Source organism: Nannobrachium achirus (genome assembly GCF_963921795.1).
Source record: "Nannobrachium achirus genome assembly, chromosome: 2".
Lineage (NCBI taxonomy): Eukaryota > Metazoa > Chordata > Actinopteri > Myctophiformes > Myctophidae > Nannobrachium > Nannobrachium achirus.
Window position 1 is genome coordinate 9,634,024 of NC_137811.1, and position 17,181 is coordinate 9,651,204.

Genomic DNA, 17,181 nt, shown 5'->3' on the forward strand with positions numbered 1-17,181 from the left:
GGTGGCTGGCTCTGTTGGGTCCCTCAAAAATAATTTAAGCACCAACATCAGGAACCTTGGGGTCAATTTCGATCAGGCCATGAACCTCGACTCACACATAAAATCAGTAACACGCACCAGTTTTTTCCACCTTAGGAATATAGCGAAACTTAGGTCCATTGTCTCCCATTCAGACCTGAAATGATTATCCATGCCTTTGTGTCCTCCCGCCTGGACTATTGTAATTCAGTTCTCACCTGCCTCAATAAAACATCCATAGATCGCCTTCAATTCATCCAAAACACTGCAGCAAGGCTGTTAACTAGGTCCAGCAGAAGGTGTCATATTACTCCAATTCTGGCTTCTTTGCACTGGCTCCCAGTTAATTTTAGGATTCAGTTCAAGGTCCTGGTGCTCACTTTCAGAGCCCTGCATGGCCAAGCACCTGAATATGTGACAGACCTGCTAGAACCCTATGAACCCAGCAGGGCCCTAAGGTCAGCTAACCAGGGTCTACTGGTCATTCCTCGAACTAAGTTAATCACCAAAGGTGATAGAGCCATTCAGTCTGTAGCGCCCAGACTTTGGAACGCCCTTCCGCGTGGTCTGAGAGCTGCAGAGTCTGTGGATATTTTTAAGAACCAAAAACACTACTGTTTCAGCATGCTTTTGGGGAAAGTTATTGAACTTCTCCTCCACGTGTGAAATGTACTGTACTTTGTTTTGTTTTCTGTTTCTCTGAGATGCATTGTACATTTCAGTTTTGTTCTGCTTCCTATTATTTGCATGTTTTTATTGTGTTTGTTTCCTGTTCTATGTAAAGCACTTTGTGAGGTGTCTCTGTGATAAGTGCTATACAAATAAAATGTACTTACTTACTTACTTACTCTTGACTTGAGTGGACTCGGTGGGGAAAAAGTCCCTTTGTCCGAGACCGAGCAAGACCGAGATGAGACCAAGTCAATGTAGCCGAGGACCCACAAGCACAAAAGCTCAAGGAATAGGGTAGGACCTGTGATTTTCTGCCGTACTTTTTATTTCTTTTTATCTATTAGTTTGGTCATTAAGGTCCACAGAATGAGAGGCCTGCTCTGCCGGAAACATCGCGAAAGAAAGTTATGGCCATTTGTATATTCACTGTCCCATTGACTCCACTAGAAATATTAAAACAAGGAAAAACATTTGCTTAGATTAGCATGTGAGGGGTCAAACTAGGGGTTCTTCATGATTCTGAATCCATTGCAAGCATTTGTTTTCCATAAAAAACATTGCATGTGTTAACTTTCGGCAGCCCAAAACTGTGAAAAGTGGAAGAAAAGTGATGACTCATCACTTTTGACTGTTTTGGGGGACCGCTATCTAGCCCAAGGAATGTTTTTCATGCAAAACAAATGCTTGCAATGGATTCAGAATCACGAAGAACCCCTAGTTTGACCCCTCACATGCTAATTAAAGCAGACTTTTTTTTCTTTTTTAAAATATGTCTAGTGGAGTCAATGGGACAGTGAATATACAAATGGCCTTAACTTTTTTTCCCGCGATGTTTCCAGCAGAGCAGGCCTCTCATTCTGTGGACCTTAATGACCAAACTAATAGACAAAACAGAAATAAAAAGTACGGCAGAAAATCACAGGTCCCCTCCCATTTTGGTGACTGGGTCCCCGGCTAATGACAATTCAGACTCGAGACCTGACTCAAGATGAGTCATTGACTCGAGTAGGCCTACAACAACACTAAGAGTGAGATATAGGCAAGCAGAAAGTGGTGCAGTCAGCTGGGGCATTAAGGTATGGTTACAGTGTTCCTGCTAATGATTTGGCTGTCCATTCTAATGATTCCATTGTCTGTTCCATAACGATTCTATTATCTGTTCCTTATAATGATTCCATTAACTGTGCCTTGTAATGATTACCATAGTTTTCAGTGCTCTTTAAAGTCTGTATCCTTCACTGGTGTCTGTTTGGCTGTGTGCCAGTGACTGAGGTCTGAGGCTGTGGTGTCAGCTGCAGTGAATGAGCAGAGAGGGGCAGAGTGGAGCATTGAACACGCAGCAGATCCTCAAGTGAACTGCAACACTATGGTAACGTGCATGCAACTCTTTGTGGGCTTGTAGATTGGCCATTTGTCATGAGTGACGTTTTGTCACATCCTGATACATGATGTGAAAAAGACTGGGGGGTGGGAGCCCACAATCTCTGAACTTTATTCCCAGGCAATCCTGCAAGTATACACTTGCAGGATTGATTGATTGATTGATTTTTCATTATTTTACAGATGTGTCTTCAACCCCTGATTCAGAAACAACAGATGCTAAGATGCTGACGCTAATTGTAGGAAAGACATTGTGATAGATTTAAATTCGGACCTCTGATCAGTAGAGTGGTGTCCATCTTTGAAGTTCATATACCGTCCCTTGGACTGGTCACTCTTCATGGAGACACAGCTGGGCACAGGATACTCTGCTCTCTGCTGGTCAACCCTGATATCATGAAAACCAACATGACATATTACATTTATTCTAGGGCTGGGACTCGATATTTTTTTTGATCTAATTAATGCAAGGATTTGTAATGAATTAATCAAAATGAATCAGTTCATTTCCCAGCCCTAGTTTATCATCAACTAATATGAAACCACTAACTTTTAAATTAGGGCACAGAAACCGGGTGTGCGTGCATGGTTGAGTGCATTCGCCTTCTCACAGACAGTTCCATAGGCATGTCAACATTATTACATAATCACCTAATCTCAGTTACCGGTATTTGAGATTTCTCAATCATGTTGCAGAATCATCATAATAATTTCGCTTCTTCTGTTCAAATTCATCGATGTGACACGTTATGAACTTGGGGATAGGCTGTTTCCGCTTTTTAAGTATTTTGACATTATAAAATAAATGCATTTATGGTCTCTTTTGTCCATATTACATAATTTATTTTGATTACTACTTACTAGTCAGAGACATTTTTTTTTTTACCACTGTAACTAAAGTGAAGCGACTAGAAAGATTAAATATATTCAGGTCTGAATGTACCTTTAAAGATATTGCTGGCTTTAGAGGACAGTGTTACTTGAGGACACAGTTCTACCAGATAAACTAGTTTTTTGTTTGGCAAGCTTGCTTCAGTAGTTTTCCATTAAGATGAACTGGTATTCTGTGTTGATCAGATAATCTTAGATAATGTGTGGGCGTGATGCAGTGGAATGATGTCAAAAGGAACTTCAGAGTCAAAACAGACAAATACATGTTGAGTAATTAATGAGGGACATGACAGGAATGAAAGGAATGCAGTTTCATAAGTAGTTTGATGCGAGGGCTCCTGACTTTGATCAGAAGTGAACAAACGTCTAGGTTGGAGGTCTGATGGTGACTGCAGGATTATGACTGTGAAGTGATTTTATAGTTGTTATTGTTATTATTCCACACTTTGAAACACTTCTCTTGACTGCGCAATTTATTTAATTCTTCATATCATTGTATTTGCTGCAGACATCTATTCATCTGTTTTACTTCACTGTTTACAGGCAGTAACAATGTCAATACATTTATTTAATACATAGCAAACACAATTACAAAACTGAAAACATGTCTCTATTGACCTTTATTGTTTTTAATCATGGGGCTTTATATGTTTGGATCACTGATTGCGCATTTATGGTCAATAGTTAGAAGTTATAGAATATAACTAGAAGATGCAATTCTGGGAAATTGCAATCGTGGTTGCCGTGATGCGAGTCACACTTGCAAACAAATTCAGTCTCACCTTTTGAACTGTCCCGATTCAAGTCAATGGGGAGAATTAATTCACTAATACACTAATGGCCATATATGGAGATCTTGGTATCAGTACTTGTCTTTTATGCCCATATATGGAGATCCCTGATGTCATCATTATTAAGCCCATATCTTGGAAAGCCCATATATGGACATACTGGTTGAATCTGCACACACAAAAATCAAAATTTCGGCACAATTTTCACAACCTTAAAGCTATACTATGTAACTTTTTTAATAAAACAAATCTTAAAATTGTCCTAATTATTAAATCTCTAAAGTTTTAGAACACCCACTCTGTTCATTTCAGCTCCCAAAGCCTTTTCTTTATATGTGTTCTACTGAGCCCTGGTGGCCGTGACCGGGGCTGTTTTTCCCGGCAAAATTACGTCATATGCATCATTCTGTACACGACACGTGTCTCCCTACCGGCCAATCAAAGCCCAGATCATACACTGCAGAGCTCTTCAGGAAATACACTGCAGTGTTTACAATGGGCTAGGAGTCTAGCATGTATCTCCCCAACCGAGGCTCGTAGAGGGACACGATAGACCTCTATGGATAGGTCTCGGCGAGGCGAGACGGGCGCGGTGGTCTGAAGGCCCGGTCCGCGGCGAAAAACGGACGAAAACGGACGAAAAAAGCAGACGCGGACGCGGTTTTGCTACTGACCACTAGTTGAGCAACTTACACAGTATAGCTTTAACTTATAGTAATGTACCTATTAGCTTGACCCGATTTGGCACTACTTCACACTCCCTTTTTATGCATTAGACTCAGATTTTCCTTCTGTACACTCGGATGTCAATTACACCTCACCTTGTTGTCGAAACACTACACACAATGTTCAGTTGTTGCACACACTTCTCATGTAAAATCTCAGTATCAACCAGTGATGGGCAAGCTACTTGGAAAATGTAGTAAGCTAAGCTACAAGCTACTCTTGATGAAATATAGCTTAAGCTACAACGAAGCTACCCACAGAAAATGTAGCAAAGCAAGCTACAAGCTACACGGCAAAAGTAGCTAACTACAACAAAGCTACTTTTATTTTATTTTTATTTTTTTAATCAACTTCATGATCAAGTGCAACTTTCCACCAAACAAATAGTCAGGCAAAAAATGCTCAGTTCAATTGATTATTATAAAACTGGAAAAAAGCCCTCATTTCTGGCTTTTTGTTTCATCCTTTCATTTACTTTTTAAATTAAATGTGTACCTTTTCAGGCTGTGACCCCCCCCCCCCCAAAAAAAAAAATCCTATTTGAACTTGGGACCCCACCCTGACAAGCAATTGGAATTAGGAGTTGAGGCATTACATTTAGTTTCACTGTTCCACCGATAAATATTGTGAAAATAGCAGATCTACAAGCTCACAACACCTCGGAACACAATGCGTTTCGAGCTTGTAGATCTGCCATTTTCACAAGTTGTGCCTCTTTTACTATATTGTCAAATTGGCCAATGTTTGACCAGTTTTTATAGTTGCTAACTTTTGATGCAGTTTTGGTATTTTATTTATATTTTTTAGGTATTAAAAATGTCTAAAAGGTCCTTAAATTGCCACTTCACTGTCATTAGTTAGCTGTGGACAAAAGAGTGCCCTGATCTGTGTGCTGTCGAAACAGCTGATAAGATGGATGGATGGATGGATGGATGGATAATCTTTATGCTGACAGACAGACAGACAGTCAGTCAGTCAGTATAGTAACATTCTCATTTGAATTGATTCATGTTATAGGCCTACAATTCATTTTGTACTGTAGTGCAGATAAATGGTGAGTTGAGTGTAACGTTCTACTTTGACTACTTCAGACCAGTGGTCTAAAGTAAAGTAGATTTACTGTAGGCCTACTTACACCAAGTACAATTTTGAGGTATCTGTACTTTACTTGAGTATTTTCCAGAGTAGGCCTATTTCCAGTTTTCAGTACTTTTACTTCTACTCACTACATCTCAAATCCAAATATTGTACTTTTACTCTACTACAATTATTTGAAAACTTTAGTTACTAGTTAGGCTACTTTACAGCTATGAAAGATTATATTATAAAATATACACTACATTATTCCACTTTAGCCCTATTTTATACCTTCCTTGGCTATTTTCAAACATTTAGTAGCCTACTTTTACTTTTGGTACTTTAAGTAGAAGACCTACATTTTGATGCCAATACTTTCATACTTTTACTCAAGTACATTTTGAATTCTGGACATTCGCTTGTAATGGGGACATCTACAGAGAAGTATTGATACTTTTACTAAGTACAAATTGTGAGTACTTTTTCCATCTCTGCTTTAGACAGAACAGAACCATTAGCACTAATTTAGCAGGTCACACAATGGATCAGATATGCATCCAGCCGATGGCTCATTCTTATGTTAATTCACGTCGTTGAGACACGCTTTTTAAACGAGGTGCGAATGGTTGTTTTTGATCGATATGCGAGGCATGTCCACTGTCCAGTCCGTCGTTCCGTGCACTCTATCATGCGGTGTGGTGGTGTCCCCTTCACTGTTTCACCCGCATTTGGTTAAAGTTATAACGAGTGAAGTTCTAACATTGCAAACGTTGCAAATAACAGTTTCACTGTGTAGGTTTAGTTCCATATGACCACCATATCCCCTCCGTGTCTGACTGTCTCTGTGTGCAGTGGGTGCACGTCCGGTGCAGACCATATGCAGACAGAGAGCGGGGAGGAGCCATGATGGAAGCAAGGGTAGATCTTCAAGCGAACACCCTGCAGAGCCGAGACACGTTGATAGCTTGTAGATCTGTCCTTTTTGGCAAATGACACCGCTGTACTATAGAAGTTAGCCCTGAATACAGGACTCTCATATACATGAGAGTCCTGGTGCCGCCTCAACATGAGGAGTAGTGGGCAATCGAGCCCTTAACGGTTTGAGCTAGGAACGTCAGATTTCAAAAATAAAGTGCTTACCTAAGCCAACTTTGATAACAATTTGACGCCGCACAACGTTCATTACACGCCGCTACCGGATTGTTGAATAAAAAGCATTTTTGTCCGAAATTATTTTGCTTAACATAGGACGTCCGCCTCTAGTGGACAGTCGCGTCATCTCCGGTTGATCATTGTAGTGAACGGAGATGATGCGATGACGCGACTGTCCACTAGAGGCGGACGTCCTATGTTAAGCAAAATAATTTCGGACAAAAATGCGTTTTATTCAACAACCGGGGAGCGGCGTGTAATGAACGTTGTGCGGCGTCAAATCGTTAGCAAAGTTGGCTTGGGTAAGCAGTTTATTTTTGAAATCTGACGTTCCTAGCTCAAACCGTTAAGGGCTCGATTGCCCACTACTCCTCATGTTGAGGCGGCACCAGGACTCTCATGTATATGAGAGTCCTGTATTCAGGGCTATATAGAAGTATAAAACGAGCTGTGATTCATGTGCACAGGCTGTAGGCTACCATGGCTTTTCTCCGGGGATTTTTTCTTTTCTTTTTTGCGCAAAACCTTTATTAGTAACGTGTAGCGTTTGGTGGACGCTACGTCACTACTGGGCTCTAAAAATAGCTCCGCTACGCTAAAAGCTATTTGGTTCAAAACGAGCGGCACTACCGTGACGCTACTGAAAAATGTAGTTAAGCTATGTAGCGTCGCTACTTGTAGCTCGCTACTGCCCATCACTGGTATCAACACACAACTATTCAAAACTCTACACATTCAAGTCTGATGTGAATTACACATCACCTTGTTGTCTAAACACTACACACAATGTTCAGTTGTTGCACAAATGAATATTGAAACAGGAACCGGAGGCAGAGATGGACAAAAAATATTTGAAATACAAAGATACAGTATACCAGGATATTGTCACCAGGATAGTATCTTGTCGACCTTGTTGTCTAAACACTACACACAATGTTCAGTTATTGCACAAATGAATATTGAAACAGGAACCGGAGGCAGAGATGGACACAAAATACAAAAAAATATTTGAAATAAAAAGATACAAATACCAGGATATTGTCACCAGGATAGTATCTTGGTGACAGTATCCTGGTCAGTATTAGACCAAGTACTGACTAGGTTTTTTTTTTTTTTATACTTTTTTGTATTTTGTGCCCATCTCTGACCGGAGGCAGAGATGCATTGTACATTTCAGTTTTGTTCTGCTTCCTATTATTTGCATGTTTTTATTGTGTTTGTTTCCTGTTCTATGTAAAGCACTTTGTGAGGTGTCTCTGTGATAAGTGCTATACAAATAAAATGTTCTTACTTACTTACTTACTTACTCTTGGCTCGAGTGGACTCGTGGGGGAAAAGTCCCTTTGTCCGAGACCGAGCAAGACCGAGATGAGACCAAGTCAATGTAGCCGAGGACCCACAAGCCTAAAAGCTCAAGGAATAGGGTAGGACCTGTGATTTTCTGATTCTGAATGCATTGCAAGCATTTAATGCTTGCAATGGATTCAGAATCACGAAGAACCCCTAGTTTGACCCCTCACATGCTAATTAAAGCAGACTTTTTTTTTTTTTTTATATATTTCTAGTGGAGTCAATGGGACAGTGAATATACAAATGGCCTTAAAGTTTTTTCGCGATGTTTCCAGCAGAGCAGGCCTCTCATTCTGTGGACCTTAACTCTTATACTGCTTTGGACGTTCCTTTTCGCCCCAATTCTCAAGAGACCTCCGCGCCAATACGGCGCTCGTTCGCGTTCGTTCGTTCGTTCGTTTACCTTGTTGAAGCTGATGAGGGGTCGCGCCGCCGTGTACTGTAAACACATTTTCCGCGGTGATGGTGTAAAAAATCCATTATGCGTTAACATCAACGGAGACCAATTGACTTCCTTGTTGATTTCCTCTGGCTGTAAGGCTCTGTGGCCAGTGACTGGTCTGAATGTACGGCAACACATAACAGGCAAATTCACATTCATTCTCGCATGACGCCGCCCTCTGCTGCCTGGCAGACCAAAGTGCACTATTGCACAATCAAAAAAAATAATAATAATAAATAAATAAATGTCTGTCTATCTACTATAACGTCGCAAAGGTAAGCCGCTTTTTGATGGCACCAGACCCAATAAATAAATAAATAATCTGGCAGTAGGAGAGTGACCAAACTAATAGATAAAACAGAAATAAAAAGTACGGCAGAAAATCACAGGTCCCCTCCCATTTTGGTGACTGGGTCCCCGGCTAATGACAATTCAGACTCGAGACCTGACTCAAGATGAGTCATTGACTCGAGTAGGCCTACAACAACACTAAGAGTGAGATATAGGCAAGCAGAAAGTGGTACAGTCAGCTGGGGCATTAAGATATGGTTACAGTGTTCCTGCTAATGATTTGGCTGTCCATTCTAAATGATTCCATTGTCTGTTCCATAACGATTCTATTATCTGTTCCTTATAATGATTCCATTAACTGTGCCTTATAATGATTACCATAGTTTTCAGTGCTCTTTAAAGTCTGTATCCTTCACTGGTGTCTGTTTGGCTGTGTGCCAGTGACTGAGGTCTGAGGCTGTGGTGTCAGCTGCAGTGAATGAGCAGAGAGGGGCTGAGTGGAGCATTGAACACGCAGCAGATCCTCAAGTGAACTGCAACACTATGGTAACGTGCATGCAACTCTTTGTGGGCTTGTAGATTGGCCATTTGTCATGAGTGACGTTTTGTCACATCCTGATACATGATGTGAAAAAGACTGGGGGGTGGGAGCCCACAATCTCTGAACATTATTCCCAGGCAATCAATCCTGCAAGTATACACTTGCAGGATTGATTGGGAATAGCGTTCTGAGTTTTCCCCCGAATTCATAATTTATTAATCTAACATGACATTAAGTGACATATACCTGACCTTTCACGTTTCATTTCATTTTTCATTATTTTACAGATGTGTCTTCAACCCCGGATTCAGAAACAACAGATGCTAAGATGCTGACGCTAATTGTAGGAAAGGCATTGTGATAGATTTAAATTCGGACCTCTGATCAGTAGAGTGGTGTCCATCTTTGAAGTCCATATACCGTCCCTTGGACTGGTAACTCTTCATGGAGACACAGCTGGGCACAGGATACTCTGCTCTCTGCTGGTCAACCCTGATATCATGAAAACCAACATGACATATTACATTTATTCTAGGGCTGGGACTCGATGATTTTTTTTATCTAATTAATTCGAGGATTTGTAATGTAATTAATCAAAATTAATCTGTTAATTTCCCAGCCCTAGTTTATCATCAACTAATATGAAACCACTAACTTTTAAATGAGGGCACAGAAACCGGGTGTGCGTGCATGGTTGAGTGCATTCGCCTTCTCACAGACAGTTCCATAGGCATGTCAACATTATTACATAATCACCTAATCTCAGTTACCGGTATTTGAGATTTCTCAATCATGTTGCAGAATCATCATAATAATTTCCCTTCTTCTGTTCAAATTCATCGATGTGACACGTTATGAACTTGGGGATCGGCTGTTTGCACTTTTGAAGTATTTTGACATTATAAAATAAATGCATTTATGGTCTCTTTTGTCCATATTACATAATTTATTTTGATTACTACTTACTAGTCAGAGACAGTTTTTTTTTACCAACTCTTACCACTGTAACTAAAGTGAAGCGACTAGAAAGATTAAATATATTCAGGTCTGAATGTACCTTTAAAGATATTGCTGGCTTTAGAGGACAGTGTTACTTGAGGACACAGTTCTACCAGCTAAACTATTTTTTTGTTTGGCAAGCTTGCTTCAGTAGTTTTCCATTAAGATGAACTGGTATTCTGTGTTGATCAGATAATCTTAGATAATGTGTGGGCGTGATGCAGTGGAACGATGTCAAAAGGAACTTCAGAGTCAAAACAGACAAATACATGTTGAGTAATTAATGAGGGACATGACAGGAATGAAAGGAATGCAGTTTCATAACTAGTTTGATGCGAGGGCTCCTGACTTTGATCAGAAGTGAACAAACGTCTAGGTTGGAGGTCTGATGGTGACTGCAGGATTATGACTGTGAATGATTTTATAGTTGTTGTTATTATTCAACACTTTGAAACACTTCTCTTGACTGCGCAATTTATTTCATTCTTCATATCATTGTATTTGCTGCACACATTTATTCATCTGTTTTACTTCACTGTTTATAGGCAGTAACAAAGTCAATACATTTCTTTACAGTTTTTCACGATTGTTAACACCCAAAAATCTAAAATTCGGCACAATTTTCACAACCTTCACTTCATGTACCTATAGCTTGACCTGATTTGGCACTACTTCACACTCCCTTTTCTACATTAGGCTCGGATTTTCTTTCTTTACACTCCAATTTTTGGTTGTTGCACACACTTCTCACGTAAAATCTCAAAGCATCAACCTATAACACACGGATGTCAATTACAATTCACCTTGTTGTCGAAACACTATAGTTAACTTGCACACACTTCTCACGTAAAATCTCAAAGCATCATCCTATAACACACGGATATCAATTACAATTCACCTTGTTGTCGAAACACTATACACACAATGTTCGGTTGTTGCACACACTTCTCATGTAAAATCTCAAAGTATCAACACACAACACACAACTATTAAAAACTCTACACATTCAAGTCTGATGTCAATTACACAAGCACCAGTTGTTGCACAACTGAACATTGAGACATGAACCAGAGGCAGAGATGGGCACAGAATACAAAAATGATTTGAAATACAAAGATACAAATACCAGGATATTGTCACCAGGATAGTATCTTGGTGACACTATCCTGGTCAATATTAGACCAAGTACTGACCAAGTATTTAGATTATTTTTCAAAATACTTTTTTATATTTTGTGCCCATCTCTGACCGGAGGCATGATACCTAAATCTACTGTAAATCATGTACCCAAATAAAACTTTTTGGATGCATATTTGTGTGCTGTTTTATGTTTGACTATATAAAAAAAGTAGGCCAACACTGAGTAATTTTACAAAAGGAGAAATAGCTTATTCTCCAGAGTCTATGTCATTATGGTGTGTTCCAATTCAATGGTGTGTTTTCAATTTTGCACTCCAGCGTGCTGTAAATGCTTGGTAGTGTGCAGCAAATGCTTAGTTGTGTGTACTGAATGAATGGTATGTGTCATTTGAAAATATGGCGTGTGTACCAAATGAAAACACAAGTCCATTTTGTGAACACAGTTAAGTGATTTGATGGCAAAGTGATCATCTTGGGAAGGGAGTGTGAGGTTTAGTATTTTGTGTGTAAGGTTTTCAGTTTTGTGTGTGTAGTTTTGCAAAAGCCGTTAGTGTAGTGAAAAACGTGTGTTAACAATCGTGAAAAACTGTAATACATAGCAAACACAATTACAAAACTGAAAACATGTCTCTATTGACCTTTATTGTTTTGGGGCTTTATATGTTTGGATCACTGATTGCGCATGTATGGTCAATAGTTAAAGTTATAGAATATAACTAGAAGATGCATTTCTGGGAAATTGCAATCGTGGTTGCCATGATGCGAGTCACACTTGCAAACGAATTCAGTCTCACCTTTTTGAACTGTCCCGATTCAAGTCAATGGGGAGAATTAATTCACCAATACATTAATGGCCATATATGGAGATCTTGTTATCAGTACTTGTCTTTTATGCCCATATATGGAGATCCCTGATGTCATCATTATTAAGCCGATATCTTGGAAAGCCCATATATGGACATACTGGTTGAATCTGCATTTTCTCATTCACGTCAACAGAAAAAAGTAGCTTATATTTACAGTTTTTCACGATTGTTAACCCTTTCAGTGCCCAGAATCACCACTAGAGGGCGCCCAATGGCCATAGAATCCACCATAGACATACGCTGTATATGCACAAGCCGTGCGCAGCCATGACGTGCCTGAACACTTTCCTTTGTGCATGAACAGGAACAGGATGAAGTTAGCTTGAAGTTAGCTATTGGCTAACAAGCATTTTAGAAGCCCTATTTTCGGCGATTTAGCCGTGATTAAACCTTGCACACCTCATGGATATGCATGGAACAGAGAAAATGAGCTCTAAAGATCCTGGATTGCATTGGAGTGGATGGCAAATATCGGCGGCGAGACGCTCTCGCGGGCCGTGTAAACAGATGACGGCCGGCGGCCCGGCTCGAAAATTTAGCCCGGTTCTTCGGTAAGGCCTCTGGATTTTTTTATTTATAAAAAGCCGAACTAGTTCGGGATCGGCACCCCGAACGTTAATAAGGTCCAAATAAAGCCGATCTAGTTCGGGATAGGCACAATAAGAGTTAACACAAAAATCAAAAATTCGGCACAATTTTCACAACCTTAACTTATAGTAATGTACCTATACCTTGACCCGATTTGGCACTACTTCACACTCCCTTTTTATGCATTAGACTTGGATTTTCCTTCTGTACACTCGGATGTCAATTACACCTCACCTTGTTGTCGAAACACTACACACAATGTTCATTTGTTGCACACACTTCTCATGTAAAATCTCAGTATCAACAAACAACACACAACTATTCAAAACTCTACACATTCAAGTCTGATGTGAATTACACATCACCTTGTTGTCTAAACACTACACACATTTGTTCAGTTGTTGCACAAATGAATATTGAAACAGGAACCGGAGGCAGAGATGGACACAAAATACAAAAATATATTTGAAATACAAAGATACAAATACCAGGATATTGTCACCAGGATAGTATCTTGGTGACAGTATCCTGGTCAGTATTAGACCAAGTACTGACCAAGTATTTTTTTTTTTTTTTTTTTTTTAATACTTTTTTGTATTTTGTGCCCATCTCTGACCGGAGGCATGATGCCTAAATCTACTGTAAATCATACACCAAAAGATGGATGCATATTTGTGTGCTGTTTTATGTTTGACTATAAAAAGGTAGGCCATTTTACAAAAGGAGAAATAGCTCTTACTCCAGAGTCATTGGCCGCGTTTCCCAAAGCGATATTGAGCGCTCGTAAGCTCAGGCATGGTCGTAGAGACCAAAATCGTCCTTCGCAGCCTGCGCAGGCACCTGTCAATCAAGAGCAACGAGGGCTTTCAGGAAACCGGTCGTCTCGTACAATGGAACCAAATAGCTGTGATGACGGTTGAATGCACACCTCATACGAATGGCCATCGTAAGGAGGATTTTAGAAGCAAACACCTTTCCCGCAAGTTTCCCACGGGTGCTGCAGACGTGTCTGTACGATGTTTTTTTTAAGGGTGCGCCGGGGCGCCCGTAAGCACCCTTCATAGAAAACTGAGCACTATATAAATAATTATAACTATGAAAGTTTATTTAAAAAAGCTATCTAAGTCGTGTGGATGGTAGAGTAGGCTATTCTACACACCTGCTATACAAAATAAACAAGTGAACTATATATTTATATTTATATAATAAATAAATAAAACATACAAAGGTGAACTATGTCTTATGTTATGCGTGTCGCTTGCTTTGATATAGGTCTATAGGCTACTGAGAAATAGCGCACCACAACACACACACTTACATAAAAAAGAACAAGCTGCCTCATTTGTTAAGTTGGTCCGTGGACCAGTGGGGGTCCCCTCTCCCCAGCTAAAAGGCATGCAGTGGTGCGTGAAAGCGGTGATAGAACTCGGATCATCCAGTCGCTAGTCCAACACACAACCCCTCGTGCCAACACGACTCAGCGAGAAACAGTCCGCTCAGACAGTGTGCTGGAGCCAGGTACTCATCATCCTACACTCTGAGAGTTAGCCTACATTTTTGAACCATTGGGTTCCTAACTTGCAAACTTCCAAACTAAAATATAACAGCCCTGCGCCTCTTTAGCCCCTCGTGCCTCGTGCCAACACAACACTGAGGTAAAGAGACAGGGCTGTTATATTTTAGTTTGGACGTTTGGAGTTAGGAACCAAATGGTTCCAAAATTTAACTCACAAGTTGAGAGCGTAGGATGATGATCGCCTGGCTCAGCCCACTCTCTGAGCGGACTGGTTCTCCAGCGCTGAGTCTGAAATCAGGCTAGGAAGATGAGGGTCCAAATTGGTTCATATAACTAAATGTAGCCCTATAATTATTACAGCCAAGACGGGTTCGGACAACAGCCTTTGTAACTGAACACAGCCGGCTTAATAGCATGACGAGTTGTGAGTTGGACTAATGATTGAGAGCCTCGGGTTCGACTCCCACTTCAGCAGATCGATATAAACGATACAGAGCTCATTTTGAGAACCAATACTCTATAGTCTACAATACTGTAGGCCTAGCCTATAAAATAAAAATTATATATATTTAAGACGGGCAGTTAAGTCATTTTGTGCAATCAGTTATAGGCCTACCAACAGGCAACAGCGCTTTGCAGCTTTGCATGTAGTTTCAAATTAAAACAAGGGGTTTGTGCGGTCAGTTAGCCTACCAACAGCGCTAAAAGTGTGTTCATTTTCAGTGTTGTATGTTATGTTTTATTGATGGGCCGGCCCGATACCCGATACGAATACAATCACACAAGCCGCTGAGCGCAGCTGCTGACGTCCTATCAATCGAAGCCCAGAGCCATTCAAGGAGAGAGTTGCATCATCTCCGTTCACATGGGGCCAGAGTTGGCAGAACTCTCTAATACAAGGCTCTGGCCAGCCTACTGGCGTGCGAAGGCTGTTTTACGAGAGGCGCTTATACAAGCGCGTTTGAGAAACGCCATAATCGTAAGGACCGCAGCCGAGCGAAGGCCCTCGTACGACCTGCGCTTTGGGAAACGCAGCCAATGTCATTCATATGGTGTGTTCCATTTAGACGATTGTGTTTTCAATTTTGCACTGCAGTGTGTTGTTAATGATTGGTAGTGTGCAGCAAATGCTTAGTTGTGTGTACTGAATGAATGGTATGTGTAATTTGAAAATATGGCTGTGTGTACCAAATAAAATATGAGTTCCATTTTGTGAACACAGTTAAGTGATTTGATGGTAAAGATTGTACCAAATGAAAACATGAGTTCCATTTTGTGAACACAGTTAAGTGATTTGATGGCAAACTGGGAATCTTGGGAAGGGAGTGTGAGTTTTAGCATTTTGTGTGTGAGGTTTTCAATTTTGTGTGCGCAGTTTTGAAAAAGCTGTTATTGTATTGAGAAATGGGTATTAACAATCGTGAAAAAACTGTAAATTACTATGTTTGTGTGTTGTTTTTTTCTTTTACGTATTACTGTAGGAGAGTGCAATCATTCAATGCTCCAAGCAACAAAGGTGAACACCAAAAGAACAGTACTGCAGGCCTGCCAGTCCATTTTGACCATTTTTGGAGGGGTGCTACCCACACATTTGGCTGTGTTGCTCATTCCACAAATGCCAGATTCTTACAAGCTGTCCCTCGTTGTAAAGGTGACAAATCGACAATAACAATGTTATAAAACACAATACCATTTGGCATAATTAAATGGGGGATATAATGGACCGAATGTTGGCAAATTTTGGGTCGGTGCTACCCACACGTTTGGCTGTGGTGCTCATTCCACGAATGGCTGATGCTTAAAATTTTTACCTCATTGCAGGGGCGTTATAGCGTCTTAGATAGTGGGGGGGGATGACATAGCCGCGCCCTCATGCACGCGCGTGCACGTGTCCTGCTCGCATAGTGTGCGCCGAAAATTATCGGTTTTATGCGGTTTTATCGTGTTTTATTTGGGTTTCCGCAGTTTATTTTTTTGCTAAACAATCGGGAACGGCACACTACACTTTCCCTTTGCCTCTCCACATGCACCAGCCAGCAAGATAGTCTATAGTAGATGAATTTCTTGGTACCAACAGACAGACAAGACAACACGTGCCAGTTTCATATAATCATTCAGTTCCAAAAGCTTTTCAGTTAATCTACTTAATTTTACACCACTGTCTACTACAGCAAGCATGATGGTTCCGTGAACCAAGAGAAACTGAACCCAAACAAGTAGTAGTGAAAATAGCAGATCTACAAGCTCGCAACGAGTCGCTTCGCGCTGCGTTGTGAACTTCTAGATCGGCTATTTTCAGGACCCATACAATGTGTCTGCAACGCTAGCCCAAACAGTGTCGGCTACATTAGCCAGCAGCAGCATCCATCATTACTCCAACTCTAATATAGCCACGACTCACTCACCAAGTGCTGACTGAGTGACGATGAGACGAGCAGGACGATGTTTAATGCCTTTATAGCCTACATGGTCTTGTCTTGGTGTCTTGGTGTTCTTCCCTTGGTGTTATATTCCTTTATGCCTGTGTTGTTAATTTCACCACGAGTCCATCATGACGCAACGTACGCACGAACGACAGAGAGGTGGACCACAGTTAAAAGGCGTCCTTTGAGAGCCATTTCCTCTCTGCACAGAAGCGCATTTCAAAACAAGAGTCTTTCTTTTCTTTTTTTCATCTATACAATCGATATGTGTCATGTTGTGAGCTTGGAGATGTTTTTATTATTTTTATATACAATTAT

At 40.5% G+C, this 17,181-nt stretch overlaps 1 protein-coding gene across 1 annotated transcript in view; it reads right to left on the reverse strand.

Annotated features, from left to right (window-relative positions):
* The window catches only part of LOC308296282 (protein NLRC3-like), a gene marked incomplete at its 3' end in the record, with an annotated part of 39,379 nt that overhangs the window by 9,698 nt on the left and 12,500 nt on the right, over positions 1–17,181 (reverse strand). The window contains exons 10-11 of the mRNA XM_080739502.1: positions 9,710–9,823; positions 2,345–2,458 (exon numbers count right to left, since the gene is read on the reverse strand). Of these exons, the coding sequence (XP_080595628.1) occupies positions 2,345–2,458; positions 9,710–9,823 (228 nt within the window). The remainder of the gene's footprint in view (positions 1–2,344; positions 2,459–9,709; positions 9,824–17,181) is intronic.